Source organism: Oncorhynchus masou, chromosome 8, assembly GCF_036934945.1.
Source record: "Oncorhynchus masou masou isolate Uvic2021 chromosome 8, UVic_Omas_1.1, whole genome shotgun sequence".
In the NCBI taxonomy this organism is placed as follows: domain Eukaryota; kingdom Metazoa; phylum Chordata; class Actinopteri; order Salmoniformes; family Salmonidae; genus Oncorhynchus; species Oncorhynchus masou.
Window position 1 is genome coordinate 13,548,227 of NC_088219.1, and position 16,048 is coordinate 13,564,274.

General features: G+C 42.0%; 2 protein-coding genes across 4 annotated transcripts; one reads left to right on the forward strand and one right to left on the reverse strand.

The window, feature by feature from the left end:
• Positions 1-2,478: 2,478 nt before the first annotated feature.
• On the reverse strand, positions 2,479-10,044 carry LOC135544126 (NHS-like protein 2). Of its 3 annotated transcripts, XM_064971525.1 has the most exons (5): positions 9,955-10,044; positions 7,976-8,124; positions 3,731-5,878; positions 3,359-3,500; positions 2,479-3,075 (listed from the first exon to the last, which is right to left on the reverse strand). In XM_064971525.1, the coding sequence occupies exons 3-5, from the start codon at positions 5,766-5,768 to the stop codon at positions 2,844-2,846; spliced, it is 2,412 nt and encodes an 803-aa protein (XP_064827597.1). In that variant the 5' UTR covers positions 5,769-5,878; positions 7,976-8,124; positions 9,955-10,044; the 3' UTR covers positions 2,479-2,843. The 3 variants fall into 3 exon arrangements, with proteins under 3 accessions (XP_064827597.1, XP_064827596.1, XP_064827598.1); XM_064971524.1 differs by having other exon boundaries at positions 3,731-8,124; XM_064971526.1 differs by lacking the exon at positions 7,976-8,124 and having other exon boundaries at positions 9,955-10,030.
• Positions 10,045-10,962: 918 nt separating this feature from the next.
• On the forward strand, positions 10,963-15,922 carry LOC135543863 (G-protein coupled receptor 12-like). The gene is made up of 2 exons (XM_064971185.1): positions 10,963-11,241; positions 11,891-15,922. Exons 1-2 carry the CDS (start codon positions 11,234-11,236, stop codon positions 12,897-12,899), a joined length of 1,017 nt encoding a protein of 338 aa, XP_064827257.1. The 5' UTR covers positions 10,963-11,233; the 3' UTR covers positions 12,900-15,922.
• Positions 15,923-16,048: the final 126 nt, after the last annotated feature.

The window sequence follows — 16,048 nt, forward strand, 5'->3', positions numbered from 1 at the left end:
ATTTGCCTTTAAAATGATAAACTTGGATTAGCTAACACAACGTGCCATTTACTTGCCTACTATGGTCTATTTATTGCCTTACCTCCTCACGCCATTTGCACACACTGTATGTAGACTTTTGTTTATTCCATGTGTATATCTATGTTGTTGTTTGTGTTGCACTGCTTTGTTTATCTTGGCCAGGTCGCACTTGTTCTCAACTGGCCTACCTGGTTAAATAAAGGTGAAATAAAAAATAAATACAAAATTTGAACACAGGGGTGATGGTTGCTGATAGTGGGCATCTGTACGCCTATGTAGATATTCCATATAAAATCAGCCGTTTCCAGTTACAATAGTAATTTACAACATTAACAAAGCATACACTGTATTTCTGATCAATTTGATGTTATTTTAATGGACATAATATGTGCTTTTCTTTCAAAAACAAGGACATTTCTAAGTGACCCCAAACTTTTGAACGGTACTGTATGTGTGTGTGTGTACAGTATATGTGTGTGTGTATATGTGTGTGTATCGGTGTGTGCATACGTGTGTGTGTATACAGCATATGTGTCTGTGTATATGTGTGTGTATATGTGTGTGTGTGTATAGGTGTGAAAATACGTGTATGTGTGTGTATATACGTGTACTGTATATGTGTGTGTGCATAGGTGTGTGTGTGTGTATATATGTGTATGTGTGTGTGTGTATATATATGTGTGTGTATATATGTGGGTGTATTTATGTGTGTGTGTATATATACGTGTGTATATGTGTGTGTATATGTGTGTGTGTAAATGCGTCTTAATATGTGTGTGTGTATATGAGTGTGTATATATGTGTTTGTGTGTGTATGTATGTGTGTGTATGTATGTATGTGTCTATGTGTTTGTGTATATGTGTATGTGTGTATATGTGTGTGTGTGTATATGTGTGTATGTGTGTGTGTATATATGTGTGTATGTGTGTGTGTATATATGTGTGTATGTGTGTGTATATATGTGTGTATGTGTGTGTATATATGTGTGTATGTGTGTGTATATATATGTGTGTATGTGTGTGTATATATGTGTGTATGTGTGTATATATGTGTGTATGTGTGTGTATATATGTGTGTATGTGTGTGTATATATGTGTGTATGTGTGTGTATATGTGTGTGTATGTGTGTGTATGTGTGAAGACAAAAGTCCCATCTCGAATGGACTAATAAAGTATATCTTACGTTATCGTGTTTAGTTATTACCACTCCCTTCACTAATACTACTACTGCTAATACTACTACAGCTATTAATACTACTACTACTAAGACTAAATCCCTATCTCGAATGGACTAATACTACTACTGCTATATACTTATACGCTAATACTTATTACTACTTACTACTACTACTACTACTTTACTAATGCTACTAATACTACTACTGCTAATACTACTACAGCTATTAATACTACTACTACTACTACTACTATTACTATTAATACTACTACTGCTATTACTACTAATACTACTACTGCTACTACTACTATTACTATACTACTAATACTACTATTACTACTACTGCTACTACTACTACTACTACTACTACTACTACTACTATTACTAATGCTACTAATGTTGCTACTGCTACTACTACTATTACTGCTACTACTGCTATTACTACTACTGCTAATACTACTACTACTACTATTACTGCTAATACTACTATTACTACTAATAGTAATACTATTACTTTCCCAATACATTTAAATATCATTCATTGATTTTTAAGATAAACGCATTTGAACATTAATTCCATAAAGAAAGTAGGCCTTCTATCCCACAATATATTGATAGCAGCTAGCCGATATTGTTATACAAGCTTGCATTTGGCAGGTGCAGCATCATCCTTACCATTTTAGTACAACACTAAGGTCTCTTAAATCCAGTGATGTTCCCCCTATGAGACATTCCGTAACACTGAACTGGAAAGCCACGTTGAAAGTGAAATTCAGAGTGGACCTTAGTAGTGAGAGTGAAGTAGCGAACACTAGTAATCCACTCAGGCATAGTATCAGAAGGAGTGACGCATTACAGACCTAGGGCAGATGACCTGTGGATTATAATAAATCCCTTCTATCCATCTCCAAAACTCTCAGTAACACGCCTATTGCTCATAGTCCCCATGTTTGGCTTAAATGTTTAACGACCCCCCCCCCCCCCCACTTAAGTGCCTAAGAACTGATCTTTCACAAACCTGGGTACAGTAAGTAAGGTACCAATTTTGAATGCAATGTAGTTGTGATAGGAAATTGTTTCCGGGGAAAACATTGTTTTTTGAACATACAGTATCTTGGATTTATATCAATTCAACTATCATGACACTGGAGGAACTTGCATAAGACGAACAACCAGTCAATAAAACAGCAATCATGCTCCCCCGTTACTTTGTCAGAGTGAATAAGGCTTGGGCAGCAGTGGGTTAGAGCAGACGCATACTAATGATCTGTCACAGACACACAAGCAGCTCTGTTTAATTTCTGAGCGATACATGACCAAAAGCACAAATGTTGGCAGCTCAAAAACAAATGTTGTAGGCATCACCAGTCAAGGCAAGAAAGATGTATTGACACGATAGATTGTCTCAGCTCATAAGCAAAACACAGCTGGCCAACACTGTCATATTTCCAGTTACACATGACCTCTATACACTGTATTGCCGTCACAGAAACAAGCTGTCGGTGTACTGTAGCACGTAAAGCAATACAAAACTATAGCCTTTTCCTTCCCTCCCTGATTGTCCACAATACTCGCATGCCCCATATTGAGTGAATAGTGCTTGTTACACATTGAGAAACATAAACATTGGAGTTGTTTGATACGCTACGGTTGGCCGGCTAGTGGTTTAGTATTCTTCAGTAGTTCAGAGGCTGACAGTCTCTCCCCAGAGCTGGGTTTATTGCTCCTCCTCCTCTGCAGAAAAGCCATGAAGTTGTCATTTTTGGAGCTTGACTTCTGGACGACCCTCGGGGTGCCTTTAATGGGGGATCCGTAACCCTGCCTGCTCCCAGTGCTGTCAGCTGTTCCTTTACGACCTAGGAGTTTCTTCTTTGACCTTTCAAAAAACAGGGAGTCCAGAAAGTAGACCAATATAATACACTTGTTATGAAGAAAAAACCTTTGAGAAACAACTAAAAGATTAAATAATTCTGACAATATACTTTTTTGTAAAGTGTGTTAATGCTTGTTTATTTGTTGGATGTAATTATTTAACCAATTTAGTGTGCATGAAAGTGGACAGGGCTCGTCTCCTTATATCTAGTTTACCTATGTAGCACTGGTAGTTTGTTTTGCGTGTTGCTTACTATTCTATTTTGTGGGAAAGTAAGTCCCAATACCTGTGTATGATGGTGAATAGGTCCTCAGTAGTTGGCTGTGAGGAGTTGTGGTCCAACTCTTCCTCTTCCTGCTCCCCGAGGCACAGTGTTCTCATCTGAGGCATTGTCCTCCTCTCTTCACTGTTCTCATCTGGGAAAAATCCTGTTGGAAAAATGTATAACACCATAAATTCCATTTGGGATGAAAATACTATAGTTCAAGAGCTAACTCGTGCCATCTACATATTATGCGTACATATTGATTCAATAATAACAACATACAATAAATAATGTTACAGATGATGGTACAGATGTTGGTTACAGATGTTACAGACTGCATGCATAGAGTTCAAAACAGTGTGAGTGAGTTCTTCTTATAAAATTGAAGAATACCATCTCTTATCCTGTTATGGTTGCAATCTTGTCCAGTAAAGTCTCTGTCTCTGTAAACACTGGCAGTAACCTGGTAACCACTGGCAGTAACCTGGTAACCACTGGCAGTAACCTGGCAACCAGTGGTAGGAGGCTGGTATGCACTGGCAGGACCCTGGTAAGCACCACTGAGCCCAGACCAGACATGGCTCCTGGTGCTCTCCTGTCCCAGTGAGCTGATGGAGGGCATGAAGAGGACATCAGGTTTCTTTGCAACTGGAGGGGGCACCAACTTCTTCTTCCTATCTAGTTCAGCTTGAAGAGATGTGGTGCTGGTGAGAGAGGTCCTTCTCACGTTCCTGGTCTCTGAATGGCAGGAGGCAGGTGGTGGCTGTGAGTCAGTCACATCATACTGCTGCCTGTCTACTGCTTGCTGCCTCTGAAACATAACCCCATCACTGGCAACACGAGGAGGCTGATGTGACCTCTTAGGCTTCACTCTTCTTTCCACCATAAACATGTCCCCTTGCCTCTCTCTTGGTGAGGCAGGAAGGGTCTCTGAGAACTGTGTAGAGATTGAGGAGGACTTTACCATATGTATCGGTGGCCATTTGTGTGCGGGTGGCTTAGTAGCAACAGGTGGTTTAGCTTTTGGACTGTGGTGGACCAATGGACAGCTCTCCAGCTCCAGCTCCTGTTCCTGCTCCTCCTCCCTGATGACTTCAGGTGAGCCCTCCAGGCCTTTGTCTGAATCTGAGCTGCTGACGGAACGTAAACGAACATTGCTGAGATCCTCCTGGGTCACCACAGGCATAACCATCCTGCTGGAGCTCAGCCTCTGTCTGGGTTTGGTAGTGCCAGAGGACTCGGAGTGACGCCGCGTGGCTTTAGATTTGACCAACGTCGGGTCTGGGAGAGGGACAATGCCTGGCAACTCCAGGGACAGCCGTAGCCTGCTGTTGCTGGCTCTGGGGGAGGTGGGTGAGGTGGAGGACTTGGGGCGCATCCTGCAGCCCAGGGGGGAGGGTCCAGTGATGGCAGACGTGAGGATAGGAGGGGGGGAAGTCTCACACTGAGATCTGGACTTGCCATTGGAGGGGGAGACTGGGGCAGGTGGTAGGAAGGTGGACTGTTTACAAGTTAGAGATGGAGGGTGTCGCAAGGGGGGAGAGGGTCTGACCGATTCTGACCAGCTGGGGGCTTTTTTGTCCTCATTTCCAGTAATACCCATAGCAGGACCTGAGCTTGACATGGAAGAGCAGGGGTCAGTTGATCTTACTTCACGTAGCTGCCCATTATTGTTGACTGGTGGCCCAACCAGAGCCTGTACAGGCTGAGCAGGGGACTGCTCCAGGCACAGTACCTCCTCTGTCCTGGGTGTGGAGATGAGGATGAGGTCAGGCAAGAAGGAGTCTTGGGTAGCTGTGTCACTGTCCATGTAGAGGCTCTTGGTCCTGTTGTCTCTGAGCTGGGAGGCAGAGTCTCTCCTCAGGGACACGCTACGGGTTGGCGGCGCCGGCCTCCTCCTCGTCTTCCTCAGGATGATGCTGTGGGACCGCGACCGTGGACCACCGTGATCAGGGGAGACGTCTGGGCTCAACGGGGAGCTGTCGCCTCTACTAATGTCCTCTGAGCTGTTGTCAGGGCATAGGTGAACGTAGCTGTCACATCTGCTTCTGGAAGTAATTGAGTTTGAGGCAGTGGCTGCAGAGAAGGAGCGACCGCGAAACTCAGGGTTGTGTACTGGCAGGACCGTCTCCTCATTTTGAATGGGGTTAACTATATAAAACTCCCTTTCACCCCTTCTACTGGCAGTGTCAGCCATGGCAGACACTCCAGTGGAGGCATAGGGGCCAACCTGCTGGAACTGGGAGGTCACAGAGGCTTCTGAGTGGTGGCATATCTTGGCAGCATGCTGGCATGGGGACTTCACCACGTCAGGACAAGGGGACATCATGATGTTTGGTTGGTAGGATGTGTTGTCCCAGTTGGGGGAGAAGGTGGACCCTTTGGGCCCCTTCCAGGCCTGACTGGTACACATCAGGGCCCTGTTCTCCATGACATCAGAGACAGGCCTGAGACACCAGGTAGATCACAGGCTGTTTGGCTGAGCAGAGATGAGTCCTCTTTAGAGAACAGAGTTTCACAATTCCTTCATCTGGATGTTACCTAAGGGGACGAGAAGATAGAAGAAACAAGTTGTGTGAGTGACAGCACAGTGGGGTGTTCATCTTGGTTTCAGAAATAAAACAAAATATGCTATTCTGTCTTTTATTCATTTCCCTTTGAATATAACCATAGTCATTTGAGTATGAGGATACTGTATATAAGGAGAAAATGAGCATGTGAGTGGGAGAGGGTGAGTGAGATGTGGCTGGAGAGAAGGAAGGAAGTCAGAAAATATCTCTGCCTATCTTGGTCTTGTGCTTGATAAATGAAGAGTGGGTGTTTACCATGGTAACTGCTACCTGGTCATCCTGAGTCAGATCACAAAAACAATCATTTGAACCCCTGATTAGATCTATACTGCATGATGCCTGGTTCGACACCATCTACGCTGGATGGGATGAGCAAACTATTGAAGAATACTTGACAGATTGGAAAAGCTATTCCAGTAATCATACCTAAAAAAATCCATGGCTGTTAATAAAATGGAAAGATTGTGTGTAGGGAAAAAAAAGAGAACATTTTGATTGCGTTAGATTGACAAAAAAAATGGTTAATTAAGAGGACCATGCGGTCATGTAATGAACAAGAATAAAGATATGATAAATGCAGAATTTTAGTTTCAGGGATAGTATGATGAATGATCTACACATACAAGGATGGAAGACTTGCTTAAGTCTCAGCACAGTCAGAGTGTGAATTAAATTAGCCAAGGAAGGCGGTCAATGCTGTTTCTTGGGAAAATGCTCCTCTGTCGTTGTTGGAGAGGGCACGTGCTATTGGGATCATTTGTGGGGTACAGACTGTTGCATACAGCTGATCATGGAAACCTCCCTCTTTCATTGCTGGACTAAACCTGTAGTTGTTATGAAGTTCATGTATTATTTTCATCTTAATTTCCGCTCTATCGCCTGCCTTCTCTCTGGACAACTATCTGAGCAATATCTTCTGCCTTAAAGAGGAATATCTCTAACTATTTCTTTCCTCTAAATGGTGTGTTGGTTATGATGTCGCCAAAGACTGTGTTTTAGCATGGGTCAAGTAGGCCATTTAGATATGCTGCACACTCCACCACTGACAGTCAAAGGAGGGTTTTCTCCGCATTCATCGGCATAACAGACACCATAGCCTTTGGGAATGGTTCCCTGGATGAACGTATGGTCACTCCTATTCCCTTTCCTTTAACAAAACAGATTTTATATACATACACACACACACAAATACCACACACAGACACACACACACACACAAATACCACACACAGACACACACACACACACACACACACAAATACCACACACAAACACACACACACACACACACATACCACACACAGACACACACACACACACACAGATACCACACACATACACACCCACACACACATGCAAAAAGACCACACACACACAACACACATGCATGCACACATTTAAACACACATATGCTTGCACGCACACACATATGCATGCAGGCACACACCCTCTCACAACGCACACACACACACACAGACAATAACAACAATGCTTAAAAATAGAGGGCTTTCTGACATAATCATGCCCATGTTTTACCTTGTCAGATACATGGCTAGAATGAAACAGATAGAAAGAGAGAGAGACATATATATATATATATATATGGAGAGAGAGAGAGAGAGAGAGAGAGAGAGAGAGAGAGAGAGACAGAGAGAGAGAGAGAGAGAGAGAGACAGAGAGAGAGAGACCGAGAGAGAGAGAGAGAGAGAGAGAGAGAGAGAGAGAGACAGAAAGAGAGAGAGAGAGAGAGAGAGAGAGAGAGAGAGAGAGAGACAGAGAGAGAGAGACAGAGAGAGAGAGAGAGAGAACGCCAGAGAGACGTGTAAATGCCCTAGAGCGACAGAGACCCTCGACTTCCTTGAATAAATAGATTCTAATTGGAACAATAAAAATGCTAATCTTTCACATAAACCACACAACACTGTTTGCATACTGTCTACATACATGAAGTCAAAATGAGTACATGACAGAATGAAGAGACATCAATGTCATCTCAACCTTCCTGTAAAACAGAGCCTGATGAATGTGTCCATAAATCCCTCCAAAGCCCTGTGTCCTCCCCTCCTACCTCACAGCTGGCTCAGGAGATAGAGCTGTGGCTTCCAATGCAGCACTCCTACATCTACGCTACAGCCTGCTCCTACAGCCCAATACATTCACATGCTGTTGCCATGACAATTGGAAGTGGGCTGCGACTTGCTCTGACTTCGTTGGATGCTGAGAGAGGGAGGAAGAGAGGAGGGAGAGGAGAGAGAGAGAGGGGGGAGAGAGAGAGAGAGAGGGGGAGAGGTAGAAAGACAGAGAGAGGAGAACAGAAGATGGACATCAAAATATTTTTGGGATGGCGTGTGAAGCATATTTGCCTCTGAGGGACAAGGATGGTATTGAATAGTTTCAAAGAGGCTGGCACATCAAAATAGTTCCATTGCCTCAACAGCTGCATCATGACAAGAGCTGACTTGATATTCCTGGCATGCCTTGGATGGTTTACTTTGAGGAGCATAGATACAACCAAGTAATTCACAGCTGTTTTGCTATGTTGACTTTTCCATATGGACGTGTTCAACTTCACCAACTTTTATGTAAATAAAAGCATGACGGCTTGAGACACTTTGAGTAAATGTCTTACAATCACCTCAATGTTGTTAGTCTCAATGGGTGTGTTTACCAGATCTTGCCAGGGGCGGCTGCTCGCTCAGCAACATCCCTTTAGAGGCTTCAGAAAGATATATCATGTCTGTTGGTTTCAGGATTTTTAACTTTTTATTTTTTTTATTTTTTATTTCACCTTTATTTAACCAGGTAGCCTAGTTGAGAACAAGTTCTCATTTACAACTGCGACCTGGCCAAGATAAAGCAAAGCAGTGTGAACAGACAACACAGAGTTACACATGGAGTAAGCAATTAACAAGTCAATAACACAGTAGAAAAAAAATAGATCAAAAAGCATCAAGCCATACAAGTCTCAACAAAATGACTAATGCACCGTGTAGCAGATGTTGACAGTAATAACTGAGACGAAAGATGACAGAGCTGAGAAAGAGAAATTGGCTCCATCCTCTTCTTCTAATGTTGAGACAGAGCTATCGACCAATGTTTAACAACGTTTGGGAAACATCATTGGCACATGATGGGGACAGGAACAAAAAATAATTGCAACTCTACCTCCAGATGTGCAAGATGACTTTTCATCTCGTGCAGCAAATCACCGTGCAGCACCAGTTCATGACTACCTCCCACTCCTCCTCCACCACTAAAGGGGTCTCCACCCTCTCCATTTGCATTGTGCTGGATCCCCTTCGCCATGTACTTTCAGGTGGCGGACATCAGATACCCCCCATCCCTTTATGTAACCTGAGTTTTTCTGCTAACTGCAACAGTTCAAAACGTATGTTGCCATAGACAGTCTGCTGTGTGGTCACATCTGAATAGAGCATTGTTACATGTAGGCCTTCATCACCTTGGTGGGACTACTGGTCTGTATGACTTATGAAGGTGAATTAAATACAACAGACAGTACTTGAACTGTACCAAGACGGCTTTGCTGTGCCAATTGTTTCAGAGTCAATGTGAACCCTTCAGAATAAGGCCTGTGGTTTATCCAAGCTTGACTTCTTTCCCCAGAGTAATCTCAGGTGACGCATGCTAACTGAGTTTCTTTCTAATACCATGCAGACATGACCTAATACATTTGATCTTTATATTTATTGATTTACTGCATTACGTTATGTAAAGTAAAGGGAGCAAAGGAATCATTGTACTTTTGAAACTGCTAGTTACTTAACTTGTTACATGTCATCTTCATGCCATATTAGTGGCCCTGAGTTGATCGATCGTAAAGAGCTCCTAACGGAGTTTATTCATTGGTCAATAATTCACCATTCCATACTAATGTTATCCACAGAACCTTTTAAACCTGATAGCTCAAGACCTACATATAGAAATCAAATCACATACCTCTTTACCTGCAAGGAAGGAGGTCATGAATTGTACAATATACCGGATTAATAATAATAATAATAACAATTTGGGAATTGTCAAATTTACCTGATAAAAACCAGCCTCCTCAATGAGATGGTGAGTTGTCTCTCTAACCCTCACTCGTGTCACCCACGTACCAATATGACCAAATGTTCCTCAAATGTAAGTTCTAAACCAGACCCTCCCTTTCAACAAAGGAAGTGGCTGTGTACCAGGCATTGTGACAGGAAACATGAGATGTGGAGTGATTAGGGCTGGGGCTGCTTCTATCGGGGTCAAGTGTTTAGTGAAGGGTGAGAACAACACCACTATTTCCACACCCCTTGCTTCCCTATTGGCAGACCATGCTCACACACCCTCCTCTATGTAGTGTAACTAGTACTAGAAGGTGATTCATGAAGTTGATCAAACTTCTTACAATGATCATGGGGATATATGGAGGGAGGGTTTAAAATATTACTAGTGAAAGTTCATTGGTCTTAATAATTCCGGATAAAGAAAATAACTCTGCATAGTAAAAATGCACTTTTATTTTTGACAGGCATGTCAGCTACTTTGAGTCTTTTTTTAGCCAGCTAGCCAGCTACTCTACTGACCAGTGGCATGGTCAAACTTCCAAAAGGTGTCGCACCCCCCCCCCCCCCCTTTAAAGTGATATACTGCCACCTGCAGGTTCCAGGACAACACAGTTCTCTACTCATACTGGTATCACTTTGTCAAGGGAGGAATGTGCTTTGAACATAAAATAAACTCAATCAGATGCTGGAACCATTCTCATCAAAGGAGGTCAACAAGATTCAAGCTAACTCTTAGGATCCTTGTGGGAATATATTATATTCCACGCAATTAAAATGTAGTTGGAAAAAATACCAGGCCATAGCTTATAAAAGTACATAAAATAAATAAACCCGAAACAGCTAATAGTATTGACTATTTATTTCTGAAAATCTATGCTGTGTCACCCTCTTCCACAAGCTCTGAATCACACATCGAGTGAAGAATGGAGTGGGAGCACTTGACGTCAGTTGGAGAATCATCCACAGGACCAATAGGATAGTAACAAGCAAGAGTCAATGCCAGCGAATTGCCAATATCATTAGCGGTGTGTCAGCCAAGTCTTAACGTCTCCTGTGAGAAATAGAATCAGAAAAGAGTTGTTACAATAACGGTAAAAGAAAACAGAGGGTTTATATTATACATCGGTGCCGGCGGTTACCGGTTATAGTCTTCACCCGCGCGCCCAATGTCTCCATCTTCCCTGTGAACAGCTGTCAAGGAATGCGTATGGGCAGACCTCAACAAGCCATCTCAACATCACTTGACTGAGGCATAGTGACACGCACGGATGCACTGGTTAGTGATCAGCCTATATATCTATATATTATGTCCGTGTTTAAATGATAGACAAGAGAGAACCCTTTTCTCACATAAATGACATCATTTGGTTTTTGACCTTAGAAGTCCTTTATAATCACGCGAGAGGGTAAGAATAGATGTGTGGATTAATAATATTAATTTGCCCTGGGTGAAACAACCCATATCTAATGTTTGGGCATGCTATTACTAATCGAAATTACATGGATCTAAAATTAGATCAAAGACAAGCCATTCATTTCCATTTTTACCGTTTCTATAAATTCCTGCTCAAACAGCCAATCCTTGATGTCAGTAGTCCCGACAGAGGGCTCTCATTTGAATTTAACTCTTTGTTGTATGTATTGGGAGACAACGGAGGAAATGATAAGTAGACTAACAGCACAGTTGAACTGTTATAATTAGAATAATCGGTGATACTCTGCTAATATCCTTTATGCATAAAAGGCGGCATTTTGGCCATGCATTCACGCCACAATTTGTCGTGCGTCTGTCAAATGAGACAAATGTTTTATTTGGAAATATGTAAGACACTCTTGAACACAAGTGTCTTTACACTGTACATTTCCCACGGTGATCACTCTGAAATTCTCTATCTGCGCCCCCTCCCCTTCTCTGTCATTCTCAGTGATGATTCACTCTCTGCGGCAGCTATGAGTAACCAATTCCAAAACACCTCTTCCCCAATCTGGAGTGTTCAAGAAGGAGGGAATTCCACGCCACCTCCAACATTTGAGCTGGAGCCGGTGCCTGTCAGCGTGAATCCCTGGGATATAGTATTGTGTGTCACAGGGACCCTAATGTCCTGTGAAAATGCAATCGTGATTGCCTTAATTATTTACACGCCCACCCTGAAAGCGCCCATGTTCGTGTTGATAGGAAGCCTGGCTTTTGCGGACCTACTGGCAGGGCTTGGTTTGATAGTGAATTTCACCATCACCTACATATTTGATACGGGATTCGCGACGCTACTATCAGCTGGACTGCTCATCACTGCCTTTTCGGCCTCCGTTCTCAATATCCTGGCAATCACTGTGGATAGATACCTGTCCCTCTACAACGCACTGACTTACCACACGGAAAGAACAGTGATTTTTACCATCGTCACACTGGTGCTCATTTGGGTGACTAGCATCACTCTGGGCGCGTTACCGATCATGGGTTGGAACTGCCTTAAGGATGAGACTACCTGCAGTATTTGCGCTCCCATTGATAAAAATCACGCTGCAGCACTGGCTGTGACTCTTCTTTTTGTATTCGCACTCATTTTGCAACTATACCTCCAGATTTGCAAGATTGCTTTTCGTCACGCGCAGCAAATCGCGGTGCAGCACCAGTTCATGACTACCTCCCACTCCTCCTCCACCACTAAAGGGGTCTCCACCCTCTCCATTATCCTTGGCACATTTGCATTGTGCTGGATCCCCTTCGCCATGTACTCTCTGGTGGCGGACATCAGATACCCCCCCATCTATACCTACGTCACCGCTCTCCCAGCCATTTGTCACTCAATGATAAACCCCATCATTTATGCTTTCAGAAATCCCGAGATACAGAAATCTATGAAACTGGCTTGTTGTTGTGGATGTGCATCTTCCAACTTCCCTCTGCGACCAAGGACGCCAAGTGTTGTCTAGGCAACTGTTGTATGTTAGCCTATAGCCTCTAATCAAGTAGTTACAAACACATCACAATCTTAGTGACTAATCCGAAAAGATTTGTGGGTGTTTTGTTTTGCATTTCGTGTGTATTGAATAACTACTGTACGTCTGATGTTCTCTTGTATATTTTACTGAGCATAGCATTAGGATGTCTGCTCTCAAAATAAACCCGTTCAATTTCTCTAAAGGAAGTGTATTGTCCCAGAGCTACCAGTGCAGTATTGATGCGTTTATATGGAGGTAGTAGCCTTCACTGTACGAGCGAGGCCTCATATAACAACCTTTAGATTATAATTGATGCATCTGTACATGTCATGTGCAATGACTCGGTGTTGCTCATAAAGCATTCAAAGTAGCCCCTAACTCATAAGGCAAATACGTGTTCTGTGTCAGTACAATAGGGCTAAGGAAACTACCCCTAATGTCCCCGTATTGATTCAATTCATTGGGAATCATGTTTATCAAAGGTTGTTGAATGTTCATCAGAAGGATGTCGAAACTTGGTACTGATTTACCGCGTCTCTACACCTTCAAAATGTTTAAACTGTCCCTTCAGTCTGTCATATAGTGGGACAAGTAAAAGTGAGCCAATTTGTGATTTACGCATGGTTTATTGCGAGGGGGAAATGCTGGAATGAGTGGACTATGTAGTTCAACGTTATCCGCAAAGCCGTTTCAGCAACATAGACAACGAAACGTGAGCCATCGCCCACTGGATAACGGACGCATATGCCTGGTAATGCGAGCTATGTAGCTAGTACTGTAGGAGTGGAGAATAAGCCTCATTTGTGTGCTTTTTTAATTCAAGACAAAAGCAGCAAAATAGTGTCAGCCAAGGTTTTCCAAATGAACGCACCCAGACAGTATCATATATTCCCTGTGTGACGGGCCACTCTAAATGTTTCAAGGGGGAAACCCTTTGCATTCGTCATGCGCAACACTAATGGATTATAATTACAATAGACTACGTGCAATATCTGTATGCCTATAGCCTACCTAGACCCTCCGTAGACCTTACACATCGACATCTGATTGACTTCTGATGTTATAACATATTTTTTGTTGCTTGCCCACTAAAAACAAATGGTTCTACATAGTCCCAAAAAAGAGTCATTTCGTTTGTTACCATAGCATATCCTTTTTTTTGGTGCTATATATATATAACTTTTTTTCAATTCTAAATTGAACCTGTATGGCGCAATAAAGAATAATTTCGTAAGGTTCTATAAATAACCATTAAAACATGTTATATAGCACACACAAAAAAGATTCCGCTATGGTTACAACCCTTTTTGGGGCTATATAGAACCCTTTTAATGGTTCTTCATATAACCTTTATGCAGAATGGTTCTATAAAGAACCTTTCTCAATCTAAACAATTCTTTGTAGATCTATTTGAAGAACCATACAGGTTTTTTTTATTCTGGTTAGCCATATTGTTAAAATTCCATAGGTGTTATTATTGTGTTAATTGACAAGTTGAATCAGGTGTGCTAGCTCTGGAACTGCTGGGGTGCCTGAGGAAATAATTGAGAACTACTGAGTTAGACAACAGTTCTCAGTTGACACAAGGCCACTCATGAGTCTTTCACTCGACACTGTTTCTGGTCATAGTCATATATAACATGTCATGGCATAACACAACAGATTAGAGAAACTAGAATAAATGAGCCGCAGGCCCTAAATATTTATTATCACTAAAAGAACAATGAAACCTTTTGTGAACTGTAAAGAACCATTGAAGGGCTCAAAGGGTTCTATGAGTCATTATGGTTCCACATAGAACCATCACCCTTCCCAAAGAACCCTTGATGAACCCTCTTTTCTCATGTTTTCACAACAAATCAATATTTAGGCCATGTAAACATAGATGTCTGTAGGGTAGTTGTACAGAATGGTTGCAGTGCATCATTTAAGAAAAAGCTAAATTATGCAAATTGTAGGCTACAGTTTTGTTCTGCTGTAATGGCACTCATTCCAATAGTTGGTAAATACAAATGTTCTAATGTCTTAATTGTTTTTGCCTTACTTTGTCTCACGGGCAATAATGTATAACTTGTGTGTTAATAGTGATAAACTGAATGACATTACATGTTGTTTCTCAATAGAACGTGAGCACTATACATAACTACTAGCCACTTGTCAGTTTATGACTGTATAATACAGTAGCTGCATCACTATGACTTCAGTAATGTATGGTGGACAGTTCAGTACTTGAATGATAATGCAATGTCTGTTGTTTGAGATGTGTGTGGAGAGCCCTTACAGAATGTAGGCTCATCTACTGCCTATTCACTAGTAGTTCAGGCAAAGAGCTGCTATAAGCAATCCACAATAATTGGAACCCTCAATTTGATATGCTATGATTCGAGTCAGGTTGGAGGGAACTCTGCAACTAGAGTCATCACTATTGAATTGAAGGCTGGCTCCTGTGTGCCACAAAGCTTTGCTTGTGGTAATACTACATGGAATGTTTGTGTATGATTCAAATGATTGTCCCAAACACTGATCCCCTTGGTCATCATCCTCCACTGTCAGCATGATTTGATTTTGCTATGTCAAGATCTAGTATTCTCACAGGGTTTGGAAGTCCTTAAGGTCTTATCATATTGATATAAAGCTATATTTTTATATATTTATTGAAATAAATGTATGTAGTTTGTATCTCTTATTTGTTTTAAATAATCAATTATGTTTTTGTCTTAAGGAAAACCACTTCAATGTGTCTTGTTCAACCAGTTTAGAAATGTGTTTAAGGTTTGATTGTTTTTATACCAAAACAATTGAAAAGCTACTGTCAAAGTTGTTTGCTTTCTTAAGATGCTGGGGCACTCTTTGTTGCATGGTTAATTTCTGTTCAAAACACCTCACCATATTGTCACCAAGACAGGGTTTTAGTTTGGGTTTTTGTAACAAAGGTAATCAACCAAATCTGTAGCAAGGAGACATCCAAACCAGGTGTCTGTGAAAGAGGCCAATAAATGTTTTTGTTTACCATATTTCTGTTTGGTGTGGGTGACTCAGTGGGGTCCTGGCTCTATGCTCCCTGGGACAGATGGAGGCTCAGTGACCGCTGCCTAGTGCGATGCCACTGCCTTTGAGGGGAGCAGGAAAACAAACAGGAT

Coding starts and splice junctions, on each gene's coding strand:
- LOC135544126 (XM_064971525.1), bottom strand. CDS start 5,768: ATGGAGAACAGGGCCCTGATGTGTACCAGTCAGGCCTGGAAGGGGCCC. Junction 3,501..3,730: donor CCATAACAGGATAAGAGATG/GTATTCTTCAAT, acceptor TTTTTCCAACAG/GATTTTTCCCAGATGAGAAC. Junction 3,076..3,358: donor CTATTCACCATCATACACAG/GTATTGGGACTT, acceptor GTTTTTTGAAAG/GTCAAAGAAGAAACTCCTAG.